The following is a 16,813-nucleotide window of genomic DNA, read 5'->3' on the forward strand; positions in this document are numbered from 1 at the left end:
ATTATTTTAATACTTATAATTGATTATCTAGCGAATTTTAAAAGACAAAAATTTACCTTTTTTACACATTTTTTTCGTGATGTAATGACTTTTCTAACTAACTTTTCACTTTACCACGTTAATAAAGATTGGTTTTCATTCTCAATAATTTTTTATCTAAACAAACCAATTCAAGCGGTTAGTGTCTTTTAAATTTCAATAATGTGTAATAAGTGAATTTAAAATTCTAAATTTTGTATGCTACTAGTTTATAATAAATTATATAAACTTATAAAGCATTTTTTATTTTATAAAATAATTTTTTATTTTCTCCAAAATAATATGGTCACCGTAGGTATAGTACAAGTTAAGCTGTATTCCTACAGGTGTAAATCAAATGTTATTTTTAAAGTATGAAGTAAATTTAGATCCCTGCTTGATAATGAATCGACCTATCAAAATTGTTTTAAGCAATTCTGTCGCGAATTGCTTAAAATAATTTTGATAGGATTGGCGTTTTATATTGTTTATATTGTAAAGTTATTGGCAGCGTTAACACTAGCGGTAGATACCGCGTTATTTGACGGCGTGGAAACATACAGCGTGTTCCAATTTTTCACCAATCCGCGAGCCACACGACGCCCCTCCATAACTCGGGCAGTACCCATAGGATTGCCTTGGGGGGATGTCGTCGATATTTCAGAGAGCGTGTCGCCAACATATTTACGACATTTGCTCGGCTCATTACTTTATTCAATTATCTTTCTATTTACCCGGCTTCGCTCGGTATTTGTAATATAAACCGCTTAAACATGGCCAATCTAATGTGGTAAACCAACGTGTGATACCGCTTCTTCTGTCATAACAAAATGCAGTGCATACCATCACCTCATAACCACTTTATTGTTCAATTATCGTACTCTACTCATAACTGGTCATCTAAACACGCAACTTTTATTGTTCGCAGCACACCCACACCCACACCCACACCACAGCCTTCTACCAATCGAAACTCCAAGCGAGATGACATGACGAAACTACACCGTCACTTCTCTCGCCCTTCTCCATATATATGTACATATATACATATATGGGGGTGGTATATGAGTACAAATATATATATATATATATATATATATATATATATATATATATATATATATTGATTAGGTAATATCGGACCATTTACAGAAGATAGAATATGTAAAATCAAAATTGTTTTATTTTAAAAAACGGACAGATTTATAGAATTCACAAATATCAAAATGTCAATATTGAAGTACCTACCTAGTTCGTTTTGTGACCCTCATTTATTAAAAAATGTTGCTAATTTATTGAAAAATGTGATTTTCAGGAAAGAGTTGAAAAAAATAGAGCAATCTAAAAGGTCGGGCTGCGAAGCTGATGAGATATATACATATACCATCTTCCTCGACATTTCACGAACTGAGCTTTTTGGCCAACGTAGAAAAACCCGTGCTGACTATGGTAATCATCTTGATTATATTACTACTTTTGGAAAATAATTTATTTATTAGGTACTATTCGACCACATCAACTTTAGTCTCGGCCCGATGATCAAGAAGTATATAAAGGTAAAAATAAAAACCAAAGTAATATAAAAACTTTATTTATATTACTTATTATATAGTAAACATTTTACATAAACAAAAAAACAAATTATAATGAAATACAATAATAAAGGAGGTATGTAAAAAATAAATGATGACTAGATGATTATGTTTATGTGTGATGTTGTTTGATGTTTTATAAAATTTTTTGAAGCCAACCCTTCTGTTATTCATATACCCGGATTGTATTTAATATTTTTAGGAATGTGGATAATTGGCGGACGTTTGGTAATGTGTGTTGATGGTTCCAACCCTTCTATTACTTGTATTTTGGGTGAATTGAAGCTAGTATTCTCGGGTATGTGGATAACATGTGGCGATGAGTTTGATAAAGATGTGAGAGATAATGAATTATTAATTTCAGTATAATACAAATTTTTCGTTTGAGCTTCATATATTATATTGTTTATGGCATGTGCTTTATCTAATTTTAGTTTCGGATTTAAGCCTTTTAAACTCTCAATCCAGGACGCACACATTAGATCGAAAGAAGTTTGGGGAGATTCAACAATGGGCCGAGACAGTATAGTGCATGCTTGTGCAAGCAGCTCATTTTTTTTGTTCGGCCTATTCTTTGTTATTTTCGGCACCTTCATCGTCATCATTAAGAGACGAATATATCAAAGACTCTTTTTGTACTACTTCATTTTGGTGTTGTTGAGAATAATCTTCCTGAAAAAAAAAAAAAATTAATTTAAAATTTTTCAGATGCCAACAACAGATGCAGAATGAATCGAAATCGCAAATGAATTTGGAAAACTTTACAATTTCCCCAGATGCATTGGAAGTCTAGATGGCAAACACATTGAAATTATTAAACCTCGAATTTCAGGTCCCTCATACTACAATTATAAAGGCTTTTATAGCATTGTCCTCATGGCTTTGGTTAATGCGAGAAAAGAGTTCATCATGATTGATGTAGGAACAAACGGAAAAATCTCAGATGGTGGAGTTTTATTCTATACGAAATTTTGGGAACTCTATGAACAACGCAAATTAAATTTGCCAGAGCCATGTCCATTGCCCAACACCACGACGAATTTTCCATATGTATTAGTAGCTGATGATATTGCATTAGAAGAAGACAAAGACACAATAACTAGCCTTTCCACTTCTTTTAATCGAAATGCTAAGTCAGATGCAAAAACAGTCACAGACGAGTTTCGACAGTATTTCTTCGATGAGAAAAGAAGAACAGCCTTGTAACCTTGTAGACACCGTGGTAGGTCAACCTATATAATTATCATTATTATTTACTTGTTTTTTTACTATACATATTTCTTTCTTGCTTTTTATTTTTTTACTATCTTTGTTATTCTTTTTTATGTATATTTGTATTATATTGATTTTTTTAAATAAAATAATTTCATTTGTGATCCGTAATTATTATTTACCGTAATAATTTTTCATATTGCTATGCTACATTATATTTATATACATATATTCAAAGACATGGTTATATCTAGTCACCGGACCCAGAAGGTGCCGCGTATTGTTCAAAGGTTGTAAATGCATTGTTAAAGGTTTGCGGAACCTTTTTTACAAAGGATTTACAACAATGTATAGCACTGTGACTATCCTACCTCTAGTTATATCGCACTATCATCGAAAATCACCATAAGCTAGGGTTGCCAAGTGTCATGGACAAAAAAAGAGAACATTTAACAAAAAAATGTTTATTTTACAATTTTCTTTATAATTGTGCGGGAAAAGATTATATCTATAAGGCCGGTCATACAGTGAGTATGTACCGTTTACCATGCACCCTCTTTTTTTGATATTTCGACTTAAGATCTTTCGATTTTCGATCTTTGCGTTTTCGGTAATATCAGATTCCGGCTCGTCACGTAGACCCCCATAAGGCTAAGGTATCACAATAATTTTTAAAACAAATTTACACAAAAGTCCAATTATCTCAAAGGAAATATTATATGACTTATTCCACTTTCATAATAACCGGAATATACATATGTAGTTAGGAACTTAAAAAGTGCGCTTAAAAATTAATTGTTGAATTTAATCATCTTCATTCTCACTCAATTTCATCACCTCTGTTGCTATATTTATTTATACACTGCTAATTTGATTCAAAAGTTTCTTATTTTCTTTATAAAATTCTAAACTATCCCATGTACGCGTTCGATGAATGCCACGTTTTTTCTATATGTATCTAAAAAAACCACGTCCCACATTCACCGCTGTCTGATTTCGCCCTCATGCCATCTTCATGGTGTTTAATGTTGTTTTCAGTCCATTGTCGAATTACTATCATCGGGCCGAGACTAAAGTTGATGTGGTCGAATAGTACCTAATAAATAAATTATTTTCCAAAAGTAGTAATATAATCAAGATGATTACCATAGTCAGCACGGGTTTTTCTACGTTGGCCAAAAAGCTCAGTTCGTGAAATGTCGAGGAAGATGGTATATGTATATATCTCATCAGCTCCGCAGCCCGACCTTTTAGATTGCTCTATTTTTTTCAACTCTTTCCTGAAAATCACATTTTTCAATAAATTAGCAACATTTTTTAATAAATGAGGGTCACAAAACGAACTAGGTAGGTACTTCAATATTGACATTTTGATATTTGTGAATTCTATAAATCTGTCCGTTTTTTAAAATAAAACAATTTTGATTTTACATATTCTATCTTCTGTAAATGGTCCGATATTACCTAATCAATATATATAAATATATATATATATATATATATATATATATATATATATATATATATATATATATTTGTACTCATATACCACCCCCATATATGTATATATGTACATATATATGGAGAAGGGCGAGAGAAGTGACGGTGTAGTTTCGTCATGTCATCTCGCTTGGAGTTTCGATTGGTAGAAGGCTGTGGTGTGGGTGTGCTGCGAACAATAAAAGTTGCGTGTTTAGATGACCAGTTATGAGTAGAGTACGATAATTGAACAATAAAGTGGTTATGAGGTGATGGTTATGCACTGCATTTTGTTATGACAGAAGAAGCGGTATCACACGTTGGTTTACGGCCAGTACCTGGGGAGCTGCCACATTAGATTGGCCATGTTTAAGCGGTTTATATTACAAATACCGAGCGAAGCCGGGTAAATAGAAAGATAATTGAATAAAGTAATGAGCCGAGCAAATGTCGTAAATATGTTCGCGACACGCTCTCTGAAATATCGACGACATCCCCCCAAGGCAATCCTATGGGTTCTGCCCGAGTTATGGAGGGGCGTCGTGTGGCTCGCGGATTGGTGAAAAATTGGAACACGCTGTATGTTTCCACGCCGTCAAATAACGCGGTATCTACCGCTAGTGTTAACGCTGCCATTAAGAGAGACGTCCGTAGACTAGGGTTGCCATACGTCCCAGTTTACGGTGACATGTCCCCGTTTTGAGGCTTGCGTCCCAGTGTCCCCTTCAGAAGGATATTTGTCCCAGGTTTTCCATATATATTATTTAAAAATATATATTTCCGATAATATATAATTAAGTGCGTTTGCACAATGGTAACACACGGCTAGTGGCTATATTTGTCAAATGGTAATACTGTATTCCCCATTGGTACGCCCAATGGTACGCCCATTCTTCGGACATGGATTGCATCATAATATGCCATTTTGTCAAAGTCGGACGGGAGCTCGATGTTTTCACCTATTTGCGTTGTGATTCGGGAAGACACTAGGTTTTTCCAATTTTCTCTTCGAGACACCAGGTTACCCACTTATTCATTTCATAATATAGGTGATTCATTAAACTTGAAAAATTTTTACAACCATGGGAAAATAAAGTATCATTTTTCTGACGAAAACACAAAGGAGTGGTCATGTATTAAAAAAAGGAAGGAATGAATACGAAGCACACTGTTAAATTTGCAATACTGTTATATCAATTCAATATAGTGGAAAATTCAGCATAAAAGAGCATATTAAATCCGAAACTCATAATTCAAGATTGGTATCTGTATCGTCCGCCAAAAATATTTCTTCTTATTTGATTAAGCAAAATCCCAGGAATATCTTTTGATATCTGCTTTCAATTGACACAGTAGAAAGCATAATTCAGTGCGTTTTGAATTATAAAATGTCATGCATCGAATTTTATAATTATGTAAAAGGGAAAAGGAACTCCTTCAAAAAGCGAAAAAGTCAGAAAAGTATGATTGGGCAACAAAGAGCAATGCAGATCAAGTTCAAGAAGTTGGGGAAGAGTGAAGACAAGAAAGAATGAGTAAAATTAAATTAAATTAAACATGATTCAATTACAATCTGTTAATATTATACATAATTAAACATGATTCAATTTCTTATAATTTAACTATCAAAAAATATAATAAATTATTTTTATTGGGGGGGGGGGGTGTCCCCGTGCTATGGTCCGACAATTATGGCAACCCTACCGTAGACCGATGACGTCATGGTGACGCCGACCAATGGTGGAGTCGGGCGTTGCGGCCAATCGCTGCGCCAGACTCCTCGACCTGTAATGTAATACGTGTATGCGCTGAGCGCTTTATGATATAAGTATGGTACGCTCTCGATCGGTGGCATTTGGATCCTGGCCTCCACCTGACGAGCAGCTAATAAAGACTTGGAACCTGATTGCGTGTTTTCTTGTACCTCGACCTGACTCCACTTACCTCTGTATGTAGGTGGGTAGGCAGTTTTTACAAATTTTTTTTCATACTACACAATTAAATATAAATATTAAATTTAATATATTTCAAAGGTATTTGAAAAAAATACGACCACGTGCGGATCGAACACAGGACTGACACATTTCTTTTATTTAATAACTTGATATGCCATAACCCATTCGATGATATTTTATCGGGCACATCACTAGTTTCGATAGAAAGACGAAGTATGCGAATGCGATGCAAATGAATTGGTAATTGGATTATTAGTCACATTGCGATCGCCCAAAAGACAATTTTGCCATAAAAATAGCGAATACGGAATAAATTCGCATTGAGTCAATGCCATTGACAAATGCAACACTTGAATGCATCTACACATTTTCATGTAGTGGCAGTACTGTAAATTTCCAGTTTGTGTTTGAGTCGGATGCTTTACGTAAATAGCCGATTGTTACGTTGAGGTGGGTGGAGGATCCAAGTAAAAGGCCAAAGTCGTATCACAGCATCTATTGATGATTAAGGAGATACACGCACTGGCAGTGCTCCGTCCAGAATGTCTTGATATCGCCCAAGTACCGCCTTATAAGGGGCAGGTTGCTCAAAGCATCTTCAACGTCCGGTTTGCTTGCCTATTGTTATGGTCACGTACTAGATGTCTCACGCTACCGGTGTGGGTTCTAAGAACTCCACGGGAATGCGACCGAGTACCGCTATCGCAGCTAAGTGCACTCGGGGGAGATAATCCTCGAAACCAATTATAACGGTCGCACAGTGTCAGGGATGCGCCTCGGCTTAATCCGATTGCACTTAACCGGCGGCTCTTTTTAGTATACCTAACACTATTAATTATTATCGCTTGTTCGAAATACGCGGTTTGCAAGTGGCAACTACGACGGTCTCGGAATTTAGATTCCGAGATAAAGAGTCATCTTAATTTGGATATAAAGAGTTTTCATCCAAGGTTATAAATTATTTTCAATATCATTTGGTTTCATTCGTTCAAAAATATAATTCTATTATTTATTCATATTTTCATCCCACTAGAAAATAGAACGACCAAAATCAACAGTTTGGAATCACTTTAAAAGAATCCGGAACAAGTAAGAAGTTTGTAGCTGTATGTAGATATTGTGAAACGAAATATAACTTTCCAAATGCTACAAAAATGACAAATCATTTATCTACGTGCGCTTAGTATCGAGAAAATAGAGAAAAAATTACGTAGTTGAGACGTCACTTTTAATGGATACCGATATTATTGACTTATGTAGATGCAATAGATCAGCCCACTACTTCTGAATCTTCATGCCTTGCATCTACTGCACGTTTACCTAGCATAAGACGTAGGCGAATAGAATCATATTATGACAATATTACTGGTTCTGAATGTCATCAACTTGATAGAGCATTTGCTAAAGTAATATATACACCAAACTGTCCTTTATCTATTGTTGAAATATAAAACATAAAATTTTCAATGTTAAAGAGGATTTTGTAATATATTAAATGTATTGTATGAATAAATATTATATTTGCAAACCAAATAATTTTATAAAAACTTTCTTTAATTATTACCTATGTACTAAAATATGTTGTATTATTTTGGTCAATCTCAAATACAGTTTTATGTCAAAATAAAAACTCCAATTTTCCCAGTTTCCGGTTTTTACAAACCTCCTTTATTTCCCCAATTTTTCGTTTCATTCCCAGGTTTTTTCCCGTTCGTTCAAAATTCCCATTTTTGCCCATCTCTATTTGTGACCAATAATCACCATACCAAATGCAAGGGTGACCGTCACCACACCGACAGTCAAAAGATCGAAAATGTTCGTTTACCATGCATAACTATGAAAAACGGTTAGTATATGTATATATATTAGTGGCGTGCGGTAAAACTCTCTCTCCACCCCGTCGTACATCCTCACTTAATTTGCGCGAGCAGGATACAACAGGAACAAGAGGAACAGGCTTTTCCTCCCGAATCCTGCGCGCGCACATTATACAAGGCTGTATGACATTAAGAGAGATAATTTCACCACATGCCACTCATATATATTATATATACATAGTACCGTTTACCATGCACCCTTTTTTTTTTGATCTTTCGACTTCTTATATAAATCTAACATAATACTTCTATGGTGACCAGTTATCATACGACCAATTTTTAATTTTTGGGTGAGGCCAGTTTTCTCGTGAAGGGTGATCACGTGTGACCGATCTAGAGCGACCGTTTATCCTGTGAATGGTTTACATATGACTAGTAGTCCGTTTACCCACAACTTCTTTGGTACGAGTTGTCAGTGAGCAGTTTCACATTTACCAGTAAGTTGGTATAACTAGTACCAAAATTTAGACAACAAATGTCTAAAATGGCTGTTGCTGTCAGAGTCAATGCAAGGACGATGGAGTGCAGGCTTTGTCTTGGACCAGCTCCTCCCGAGTCTTCCGTCTCCATCTTCGGCGATCCTCATCCACAGCGTCTGGAGCAACGCATTCGGACCTGCTGTCAAATTTATGTCGGTTGCTGATTACAGGTTACAATTATTGTGGACCCCATTGGTTAATTCTTCTCTTAATCCTACTCTTTCACCTGCAGGTTAAAAGAGGCGACGGGTTGCCGGATACGGTGTGTCTTTCGTGTAAGACTAATCTGGAATTGTTAATCAGCTTTCGAGAGGCTTGTTTTCGAACCAACGAAACGTCTCAACTGAGGTTAGATGATTGTTCGAAGATCAAGACTGAAGAAGTTTTTTTGGAAGATATAATATGGGACGATGAGCCTTCACTACCGACAATTCACCGAGAGAATAATGAAATTTGTTCAAAGCCATTTCGTAAACCTAGCCTCGAGGCACATAAAAAATTGCATACTGGGATACAACCGTTCAAATGTGACACTTGTTTAAAATCATTTATTCATAAAGATCAACTTGTGTTACATTTAAAATCTCACACGGGGGAAAAGCCTTACAATTGTGAAATTTGTTTAAAATCATATTCTAAAAAATTTTACCTTAGAAGACATAACAAAATGCATACTGGGATAAAATCATACAAGTGTGAAATTTGTCTAAAATCATTTACTCAACAATCTTACCTTAGAAGACATAACAAATTGCATACTGGGATAAAATCATACAAATGTGACATTTGTTTAAAATCATTTATTCATAAAATTGAACTTGTGTTACATTTAAGATCTCACACAGGGGAAAAGCCTTACAAGTGTGAAATTTGTCTAAAATCATTTTCTATACAATCTAACCTTAGAAGACATAACAAATTGCATACTGGGATAAAATCATACAAATGTGACATTTGTTTAAAATCATTTATTCAAAAAATTGAACTTGTGTCACATTTAAGATCTCACACAGGGGAAAAGCCTTACAAGTGTGAAATTTGTTTAAAATCATATTCTAAAAAATCTAGCCTTGTGACACATGCAAAACAGCATACTGGGATAAAACCACACAAAATATTGCATACTAGGATAAAAAAACTACACAAATGTGAAATTTGTTTAAAATCATTTTTTCGTAAATCTAGACTTGTGATACATCTAAGATCTCACACAGGGGAAAAGCCTTACAAGTGTGAAATTTGTTTAAAATCATATTCTAAAAAAATTTACCTTAGAAGACATAACAAAATGCATACTGGGATAAAATCATACAAGTGTGAAATTTGTCTAAAATCATTTACTCAACAATCTTACCTTAGAAGACATAACAAATTGCATACTGGGATAAAATCATACAAATGTGACATTTGTTTAAAATCATTTATTCATAAAATTGAACTTGTGTTACATTTAAGATCTCACACAGGGGAAAAGCCTTACAAGTGTGAAATTTGTCTAAAATCATTTTCTATACAATCTAACCTTAGAAGACATAACAAATTGCATACTGGGATATAATCATACAAATGTGACATTTGTTTAAAATCATTTATTCAAAAAATTGAACTTGTGTCACATTTAAGATCTCACACAGGGGAAAAGCCTTACAAGTGTGAAATTTGTTTAAAATCATATTCTAAAAAATCTAGCCTTGTGACACATGCAAAACAGCATACTGGGATAAAACCACACAAAATATTGCATACTAGGATAAAAAAACTACACAAATGTGAAATCATTTTTTCGTAAATCTAGACTTGTGATACATCTAAGATCTCACACAGGGGAAAAGCCTTAGAAGTGTGAAATTTGTCTAAAATCATTTACTCATCAATCTTACCTTAGAAGACATAACAAAATGCATACTGGGATAAAATCATACAAATGTGACATTTGTTTAAAATCATTTAGACATAAATATAAACTTGTGTTACATTTAAGATCCCACACGGGGGAAAAGCAGTGATGTGCTGTAAAAATTCTATTAACCGACTTGCACGTTGGCAAACACCCTCCCACCCCCATTTTTATACAATTTTCTTTTCAAATTGTAAATAAAAAATTTCATACATTACAAAAAAAAAGTTGTTTTTATTTTTATCATACATTACAAAATTATTTATTTACCTTAAATAAATTATACATTACATAAATTCATTCCATATAGTATTTTGATTGTCATTCGAAATTTTAACTGTGACTGGTCTTATTCGTCTATCACAGTGATGGAGAACCTATGACAAGGAGCCTTTTGAATAACCCACGTGTTGACGCGTGAAAATTAAAATAAAAAATACCAATAACGTTGAAGTGAAATGTACTAGTCTTGACATTTTTAAAGAATTCAATAATACATTTAAAGAAATGGATATCAACTTACAGAACATTGTTTCTGTGATGACGGTGCTCCCAATATGGTGGGAAAAAATATTGGTTTTATTCAGCAGCTTCAGCAAACTCTTAGACATTCTCTGATTGAATTTCATTTTATAATACATCAGCTAGTTCTATGTGCGAAGCAAGGTTTATAAACATTTTCCAATATAATGCCAGTTGTAATAATATTCATCAACTTCATAAATGCAAGAGGTCTTAATTTACATTTTTGACGTTGACCTTCATTTTTTGCTCTTCACTTGTAAAAGTACAAAAAAAAAAAAAAGTAAACGTAAACCTTTTGGAGGATCAACTGTTGAACTTTTCTGTTAACAAATTTTAGGATTTCCAAATATATTAGTATTGCTGCGTGGACGTTAGGCGGGTTTCGGGGATCGGAGAGAAAAACGCAGTTGGGTTGTAGAAGTTGTTTATTTTTGTTTTTGAGGTAAGTGAGAAGCTTTAGATGTGATGCCAAGATTTACTGATAACTCGGGACTCGTGGTGGTGACCGAGTGTCTCGAAAACCTCGACATCACTCGGGAGTTCACTTTATGTCGTACAAAGGCATTTGCGCATTACATTGGTTAATCATTACATTACATTGCAAGTTTGTCTCAGCGTAGAAGGGTTTCTGATTTGTTCATTTTATATAAGATTGCTAATGGTATTCTTGACACATCTGTTTTAAGCGAGATTAATTTTAACGTTAATGCCCGATTCACCAGATGCACAAATCTTTTTTATCCACCAATTTGTCAAAGCAACACCTCTTTCAATAGTGCAATCGTTCGTTTATGCCGTATTTACGATAGCTTAGATGATTGTCCTGACGTCTTTAGTGACTCTTTTAGTATTTTTAGGACAAAGGTGAAGAAAATAATATGTGGTTGATTTGCTTCCTCACCCTTATAGTCTTTCTTTTTTACTTTATCTGTTTCTTTTCTTTTTTTTTAAATCTTGATGTTTTTGTAATTTTACTTTTTTATATCACCATGTAAATGGAATATTATATTTTTATTTATGTTTATTATTATTTTTTGTCTCATTATACAACTTTCTTTTTATATTTTATTCTGTATGTGTGCCTATTTAAATAAAATAAAATAAAAAATCTCTAACTTTCTCTATAAGGACGTGGTCATACATCACGATGTTCAGTTTATTCAAAGTGATTTGGTTCGTGTTGCTGACCAACAACCTCTTGTTGAGCCGTCTCGGCCTCCCTTTGGTAACTCTTACTTGCCATTAAATAATGTGGCAAGATTAGTGCAGGCCTCATGGAATCAAGGTAATGGTAATATTTTCAATTCCGATTATGCAGGTATTCAATATTGTGCTATGGTGCTTGCCAATATTGTCAGAGATGCCTTTCTGCATGCTATTTTAAACAATTTAATAAATAAAACACATGAATATTCAAATAAATTTAATAAAATGTTCAACCAGATCAATAAAAACAAATTTAACTTAAAACTAACAAAAATGAGCTTATGGACATAAACGTCAATTGACACCAACAAAAACCTTAATTGTTTTTCAGAGTTCAAATAACTTTTTAAATTTAAATTTCTACGAATTTTTCTAATATATTACGTGAATGTTATAATATTTAAAATATTTATGTATGTGTATAAATCCACTAGCTTTTAAATTTGAATTCAATAGTGCAATTTGATATTTTTGCGTTGCTTTTCTGACATTTAAAGATCTGTTCATACCAGTGGCGGCTCGTCCTAATGGGCTGCCGGGCTGCAGCCCCTCCTATAAAATTCTAAGATATATATTTAATAATACATTTAATATTTTATTTATTAATGATATTTTTTTTATTAGTTGGATGGACTTAACTATTGGGGCCTTCGACAGAGTAAATATTACTTACAATATCACCCATATCCAAAAGGGTGATATTGTAAGTAATGTTGACCGTTTTGAAGACCCCACTAACTTGTATGGTGACAGATGAATTAAAATGTTGCTGTACTGGCTGTAAAGTGTTACAGCGCCGAGCTGAACGCTGCCCAGCCCGGAGTTTCGGAACGAGAAAGAGAAAGAGCTATTTGCAACTGCAGATAGCTCTTTCTCTTTCACTCACTCTTCCGTTTTGGGCTGGACAGTCGGCAGCCTTCGCCTGTTAAACGACATTCATCTGTCAGTTTGTTTAAGATTTCGCGCGCTTGATCTTACATTTGATTAGTTGAATCGCACGATCACAGCTTAATTCGTTTTCGTTACTCTTAATTGGTTGCGTACGAGCCCTCATCAAATCTTCGGTGAGTCGTTTTCATTTTGATAACAGCAAACTTTTTTCCAATCCGTTTAACTTTTTCTCGTAATTTTTATTTAAATATATTAAGATTTTTTTTCTTTTAAAAATGGAAGAACAAAAGAATTCAGTAAAATATTTACAAAATTTGCACTTTTCGCGACTAGAACTTACCGAAAAAGTCGCTATAAAAGCATTAGGCTGCCTCACGCCCAATTTAATTATTTCACAGCCTGCAACTAGTAGATCTTTTAGTTACTCGCGAAAATTTAATCCAGACATTTATAAAAAATACAATTGGTTAACGAGATGTACAGAAAAAAACGCGTTATTTTGTTATCCGTGTCTTTTGTTTGGAGGCGAGTCGCCAGGCGAAGCATCTTGGACGAAAACAGGAGTTATTGACTTAAAACATTTAAACGATAAATTTAAAAACACGAGGGAAGTGTCGAACACTTAAAAAATGTGTGTAATCTCACGATTTTGGGAAGCTTGTCGGCGGGAAATAGATAAGCATAACGAAAACGTCAAAAAAAAATCGGGATGCTTTATTTAAAATTATTGATTGCGTTAAATTTTGCGGTAACTTCTTCGGTTTTTAAAGGGACATCAAAAACTATTCAAAATTAACTTTTAGATTGTATTTTGAACGTGTGTAGGGAACAAATAAGTGCTGAAATAAAAAAAAAACAACTTATCTAGCTGTTATGGCAGATGAAACAACCGATGTATCGATGCATTGTCAACAGGTTAATGTTTTTCGTTACGAATTAGGGGGTTAAGTATTTGAAAGGTTTTGGGGTTTTTTTTAATCCGCGTCGCGAAACCAGCAAGAACGAATTTTTTTAACAATCTTACTGGAGTACCAGCGTATTTTTCGAAATCTTCATTGCGTTTGGACGCACCCCTTTAATGGGTGGTGAATTTTGCTAGTTTTTTTTTCAATAATACTTAAATCCACATGTAAGTGGTCGTACGCCAAAAATTGTGCTTATTTTGTCCTGTTATGACATGATAGAATAATTATGGTGACATTTTTTACACATATTTTCAGTGCAGCCCCGCCACTAAAAATTATCACGAGCCGCCACTGGTTCATAGCTAGTCAGCACGTACCGACTTCAGCAGGTATCCGGCCGTACGAAAAGTATTCTTTGGTACATTTTGTATGGGTATATTCATACCAACCGTCACGTTGACGCCACGGCAGGCTTACAGCAGTACCCGACATTTCCTGTTCATACCTTACAGCAACATCCGTCAACGTATCGTATCCGTTTTTTGGCCATCGTGGAAATATACACGCGAATTACGTGCCATGAGTCTGCCGCTTTGCTGTTTTGGACCAATTATCGACAGTGACAGTTGACAGCCGTTCAATCTTTCGACATGGCTTTGGTGCAAATATTTAAAAAAAAAAAAAAATTTTTTACGGAAATATTTAAAAAAAATTTGTCCATCATCCATAAGCTCCTTATACAGTGTCCAAAACTCTCCTTCGGTTTTTCTATTTTTTAACATGGGATGCACATCAAAACGCCTCCGTGCTTTTTGATTGCCTTCTTGAGCTTCTTCTTCCAACAACAACGCGATTATACATGATTTTTTCCATGCCATGTTGTTTATCATGAGAGCCGTTTTTAACAAATTCATATTTAAAATCGGCGTCGAGATAGAACAAGCCAGAAAGTTCGACGATCTTGTCTTTTTGCGAGAAGAAGGAGAAAAGCAAACCAGTCGCTGTTTGCAATTGGGAACACAATGCGACTGGGAAGAAGAAGATCGACTCGATGAGTTTACTAACTGGTGACGATAGCGATTTTAGTATCGTCAAATACTTTTTCGCTTACAAAGATATGGTAGGAGACGATTACTTCAAGGGGATAGAACAGGAAGATCTCGTCGTATACACCAACATCCCGTTAGATATGGAAAGCAGTATAGGTCTATATTAATTTTGTAAATAAGCAAAATATACCTATGTATATTTTGGCCTGATACTCATTTTATATCAACGAAAGTTGTTGGTGCTCGAAAGGTTGTGATTTGGGGTTTCCGGTCGCGATTTGGGAAAGTTTCAGGCGCGGGTTGTTTCCGCGGAGTGGTACGGAAACGGTTGATAAGATTTTGATTGCTATTCTACCTATGTTTACATATACGATACGAACGGAAATCAAGCACCTGGTTAGGTAGTGACTTGTCAAAGTCATTGACATTTTGGTTGGCTAAATATTTGGCTTCACGATATAAGTCGTCATCTGATAATTGAATGAGATTTTTACTTTGTAGGAAGGCGAACTTTGAAATAATATCGTTAAAAGATGTAAAATGAACCTTCAATTGCATCAAGGCTACGTCTAGTGCCGCATTAAAAATTGTTATTTGAAACTTTTTCAATGAATCTTGGAATCGTGTATCATTACTAAGTTCATCGAAGTGCTTTTTGACAAAAGATTGACGATTCGATGTCAATTTTGGCTCCAAACCCCATTATGTTGCAATCGTTACAAATTCTTCAAATGGATTCCTTACACGATTGAGATTGTCGTATGCATTTTTGATCATCGACTGAGCACTGATAACATCGACGTTTTTTGATTGTAGGAGCTTTGATACAAAGTTGAGAGGCTGAAGAATGTTATCAAAAAGCATCAGTAGGAGAATAAATTAGAAACTTTCCATTTTCTTTTTTAGTCCCTTTGCTTTTGATTGTTCTTCCTTTCTTTTACTTTTTAAAATTATTTCTGTAAGACATTTTAAAACATCTGTATATGAATATCGAAGTGCATTAATGGAATCTAGTCTTGAAGACCAACGATTAGGGTTCAATCTTTTTAAAGGTTCGATTACATCGGTATTGCTCAAATGAGAGCTAGGTTGTTTTTCTGATAAAACTGCTGGAGAACTTAATTCCACTATGTCACTAGAGGCTTTGAAAAATTTGTGGATTTTAGTCATTTTCGATGAACTCGCGATTTGAGTATTTTTTCGCTTTCGAGATTCTGCTCCACTGAACTTTTTCTTAAAACTACTCATATTAAAAAAATATATGTATCGCGAAAGATTTCTCAACTACGGGGATAACACAATGGTACACTTCACGTCACTTTACCCTGAGCAATGAGTTCGTTTTTATATACAATGATCAAACACGTTTCGGGAGCTAGTTTAATTATAATCAATCACGATCCGATTCCAGAGCGTGTTCAAAATCAACTGAAGAAAAGTCTGAACGAACACAATGATTTTTTGAGTAAAGTTGTAAAATTGACATATTTTGGTCGCGTTCTATGATTTATTAATGGAAAGACGTTATACTTATGTTGCAAAAAAGGTCGACCCAATATAAAACTACAAAAAATCCTACAAGAGTAGGAGAGAATTCTCAAATATATGTATATATTCATCAGAGATGCGAATAGGTTGAAAAATAAAGTAGTGTTTAAAAAATTGTCACAAAATAATTAAAAGAAAAAGTTAAAAAATCAGTGAAAAAGACACGCATTGCGGGGTCTG

The 16,813-nt window shown here is 34.3% G+C and overlaps 2 protein-coding genes and 1 long non-coding RNA gene across 4 annotated transcripts in view; 2 read left to right on the forward strand and 1 right to left on the reverse strand.

Moving 5' to 3' along the window:
- The window catches only part of LOC143915198 (fas-associated death domain protein-like), a 231,697-nt gene that overhangs the window by 75,889 nt on the left and 138,995 nt on the right, over positions 1 to 16,813 (forward strand). The window lies entirely within an intron of this gene.
- Positions 1,596 to 4,613, reverse strand: LOC143915764 (uncharacterized). The gene is made up of 3 exons (XR_013260930.1): positions 4,364 to 4,613; positions 3,969 to 4,102; positions 1,596 to 2,282 (listed from the first exon to the last, which is right to left on the reverse strand). It is a non-coding gene; the product is annotated as an uncharacterized LOC143915764 (long non-coding RNA).
- LOC143919861 (uncharacterized) lies at positions 8,430 to 11,300 on the forward strand. Of its 2 annotated transcripts, XR_013261280.1 has the most exons (4): positions 8,430 to 8,764; positions 8,845 to 9,643; positions 9,844 to 9,926; positions 10,451 to 10,727. XR_013261280.1 is itself a non-coding variant. In XM_077442416.1 (2 exons), exons 1-2 carry the CDS (start codon positions 8,609 to 8,611, stop codon positions 10,168 to 10,170), a joined length of 1,482 nt encoding a protein of 493 aa, XP_077298542.1. In that variant the 5' UTR covers positions 8,432 to 8,608; the 3' UTR covers positions 10,171 to 11,300. The 2 variants fall into 2 exon arrangements, 1 of the variants encoding a protein (XP_077298542.1); XM_077442416.1 differs by having other exon boundaries at positions 8,432 to 8,764; positions 8,845 to 11,300.

This window comes from Arctopsyche grandis, chromosome 1, assembly GCF_051622035.1.
Source record: "Arctopsyche grandis isolate Sample6627 chromosome 1, ASM5162203v2, whole genome shotgun sequence".
Taxonomy (NCBI): domain Eukaryota; kingdom Metazoa; phylum Arthropoda; class Insecta; order Trichoptera; family Hydropsychidae; genus Arctopsyche; species Arctopsyche grandis.

Coding starts and splice junctions, on each gene's coding strand:
- LOC143919861 (XM_077442416.1), top strand. CDS start 8,609: ATGTCTAAAATGGCTGTTGCTGTCAGAGTCAATGCAAGGACGATGGAG. Junction 8,765..8,844: donor GGACCTGCTGTCAAATTTAT/GTCGGTTGCTGA, acceptor TTTCACCTGCAG/GTTAAAAGAGGCGACGGGTT.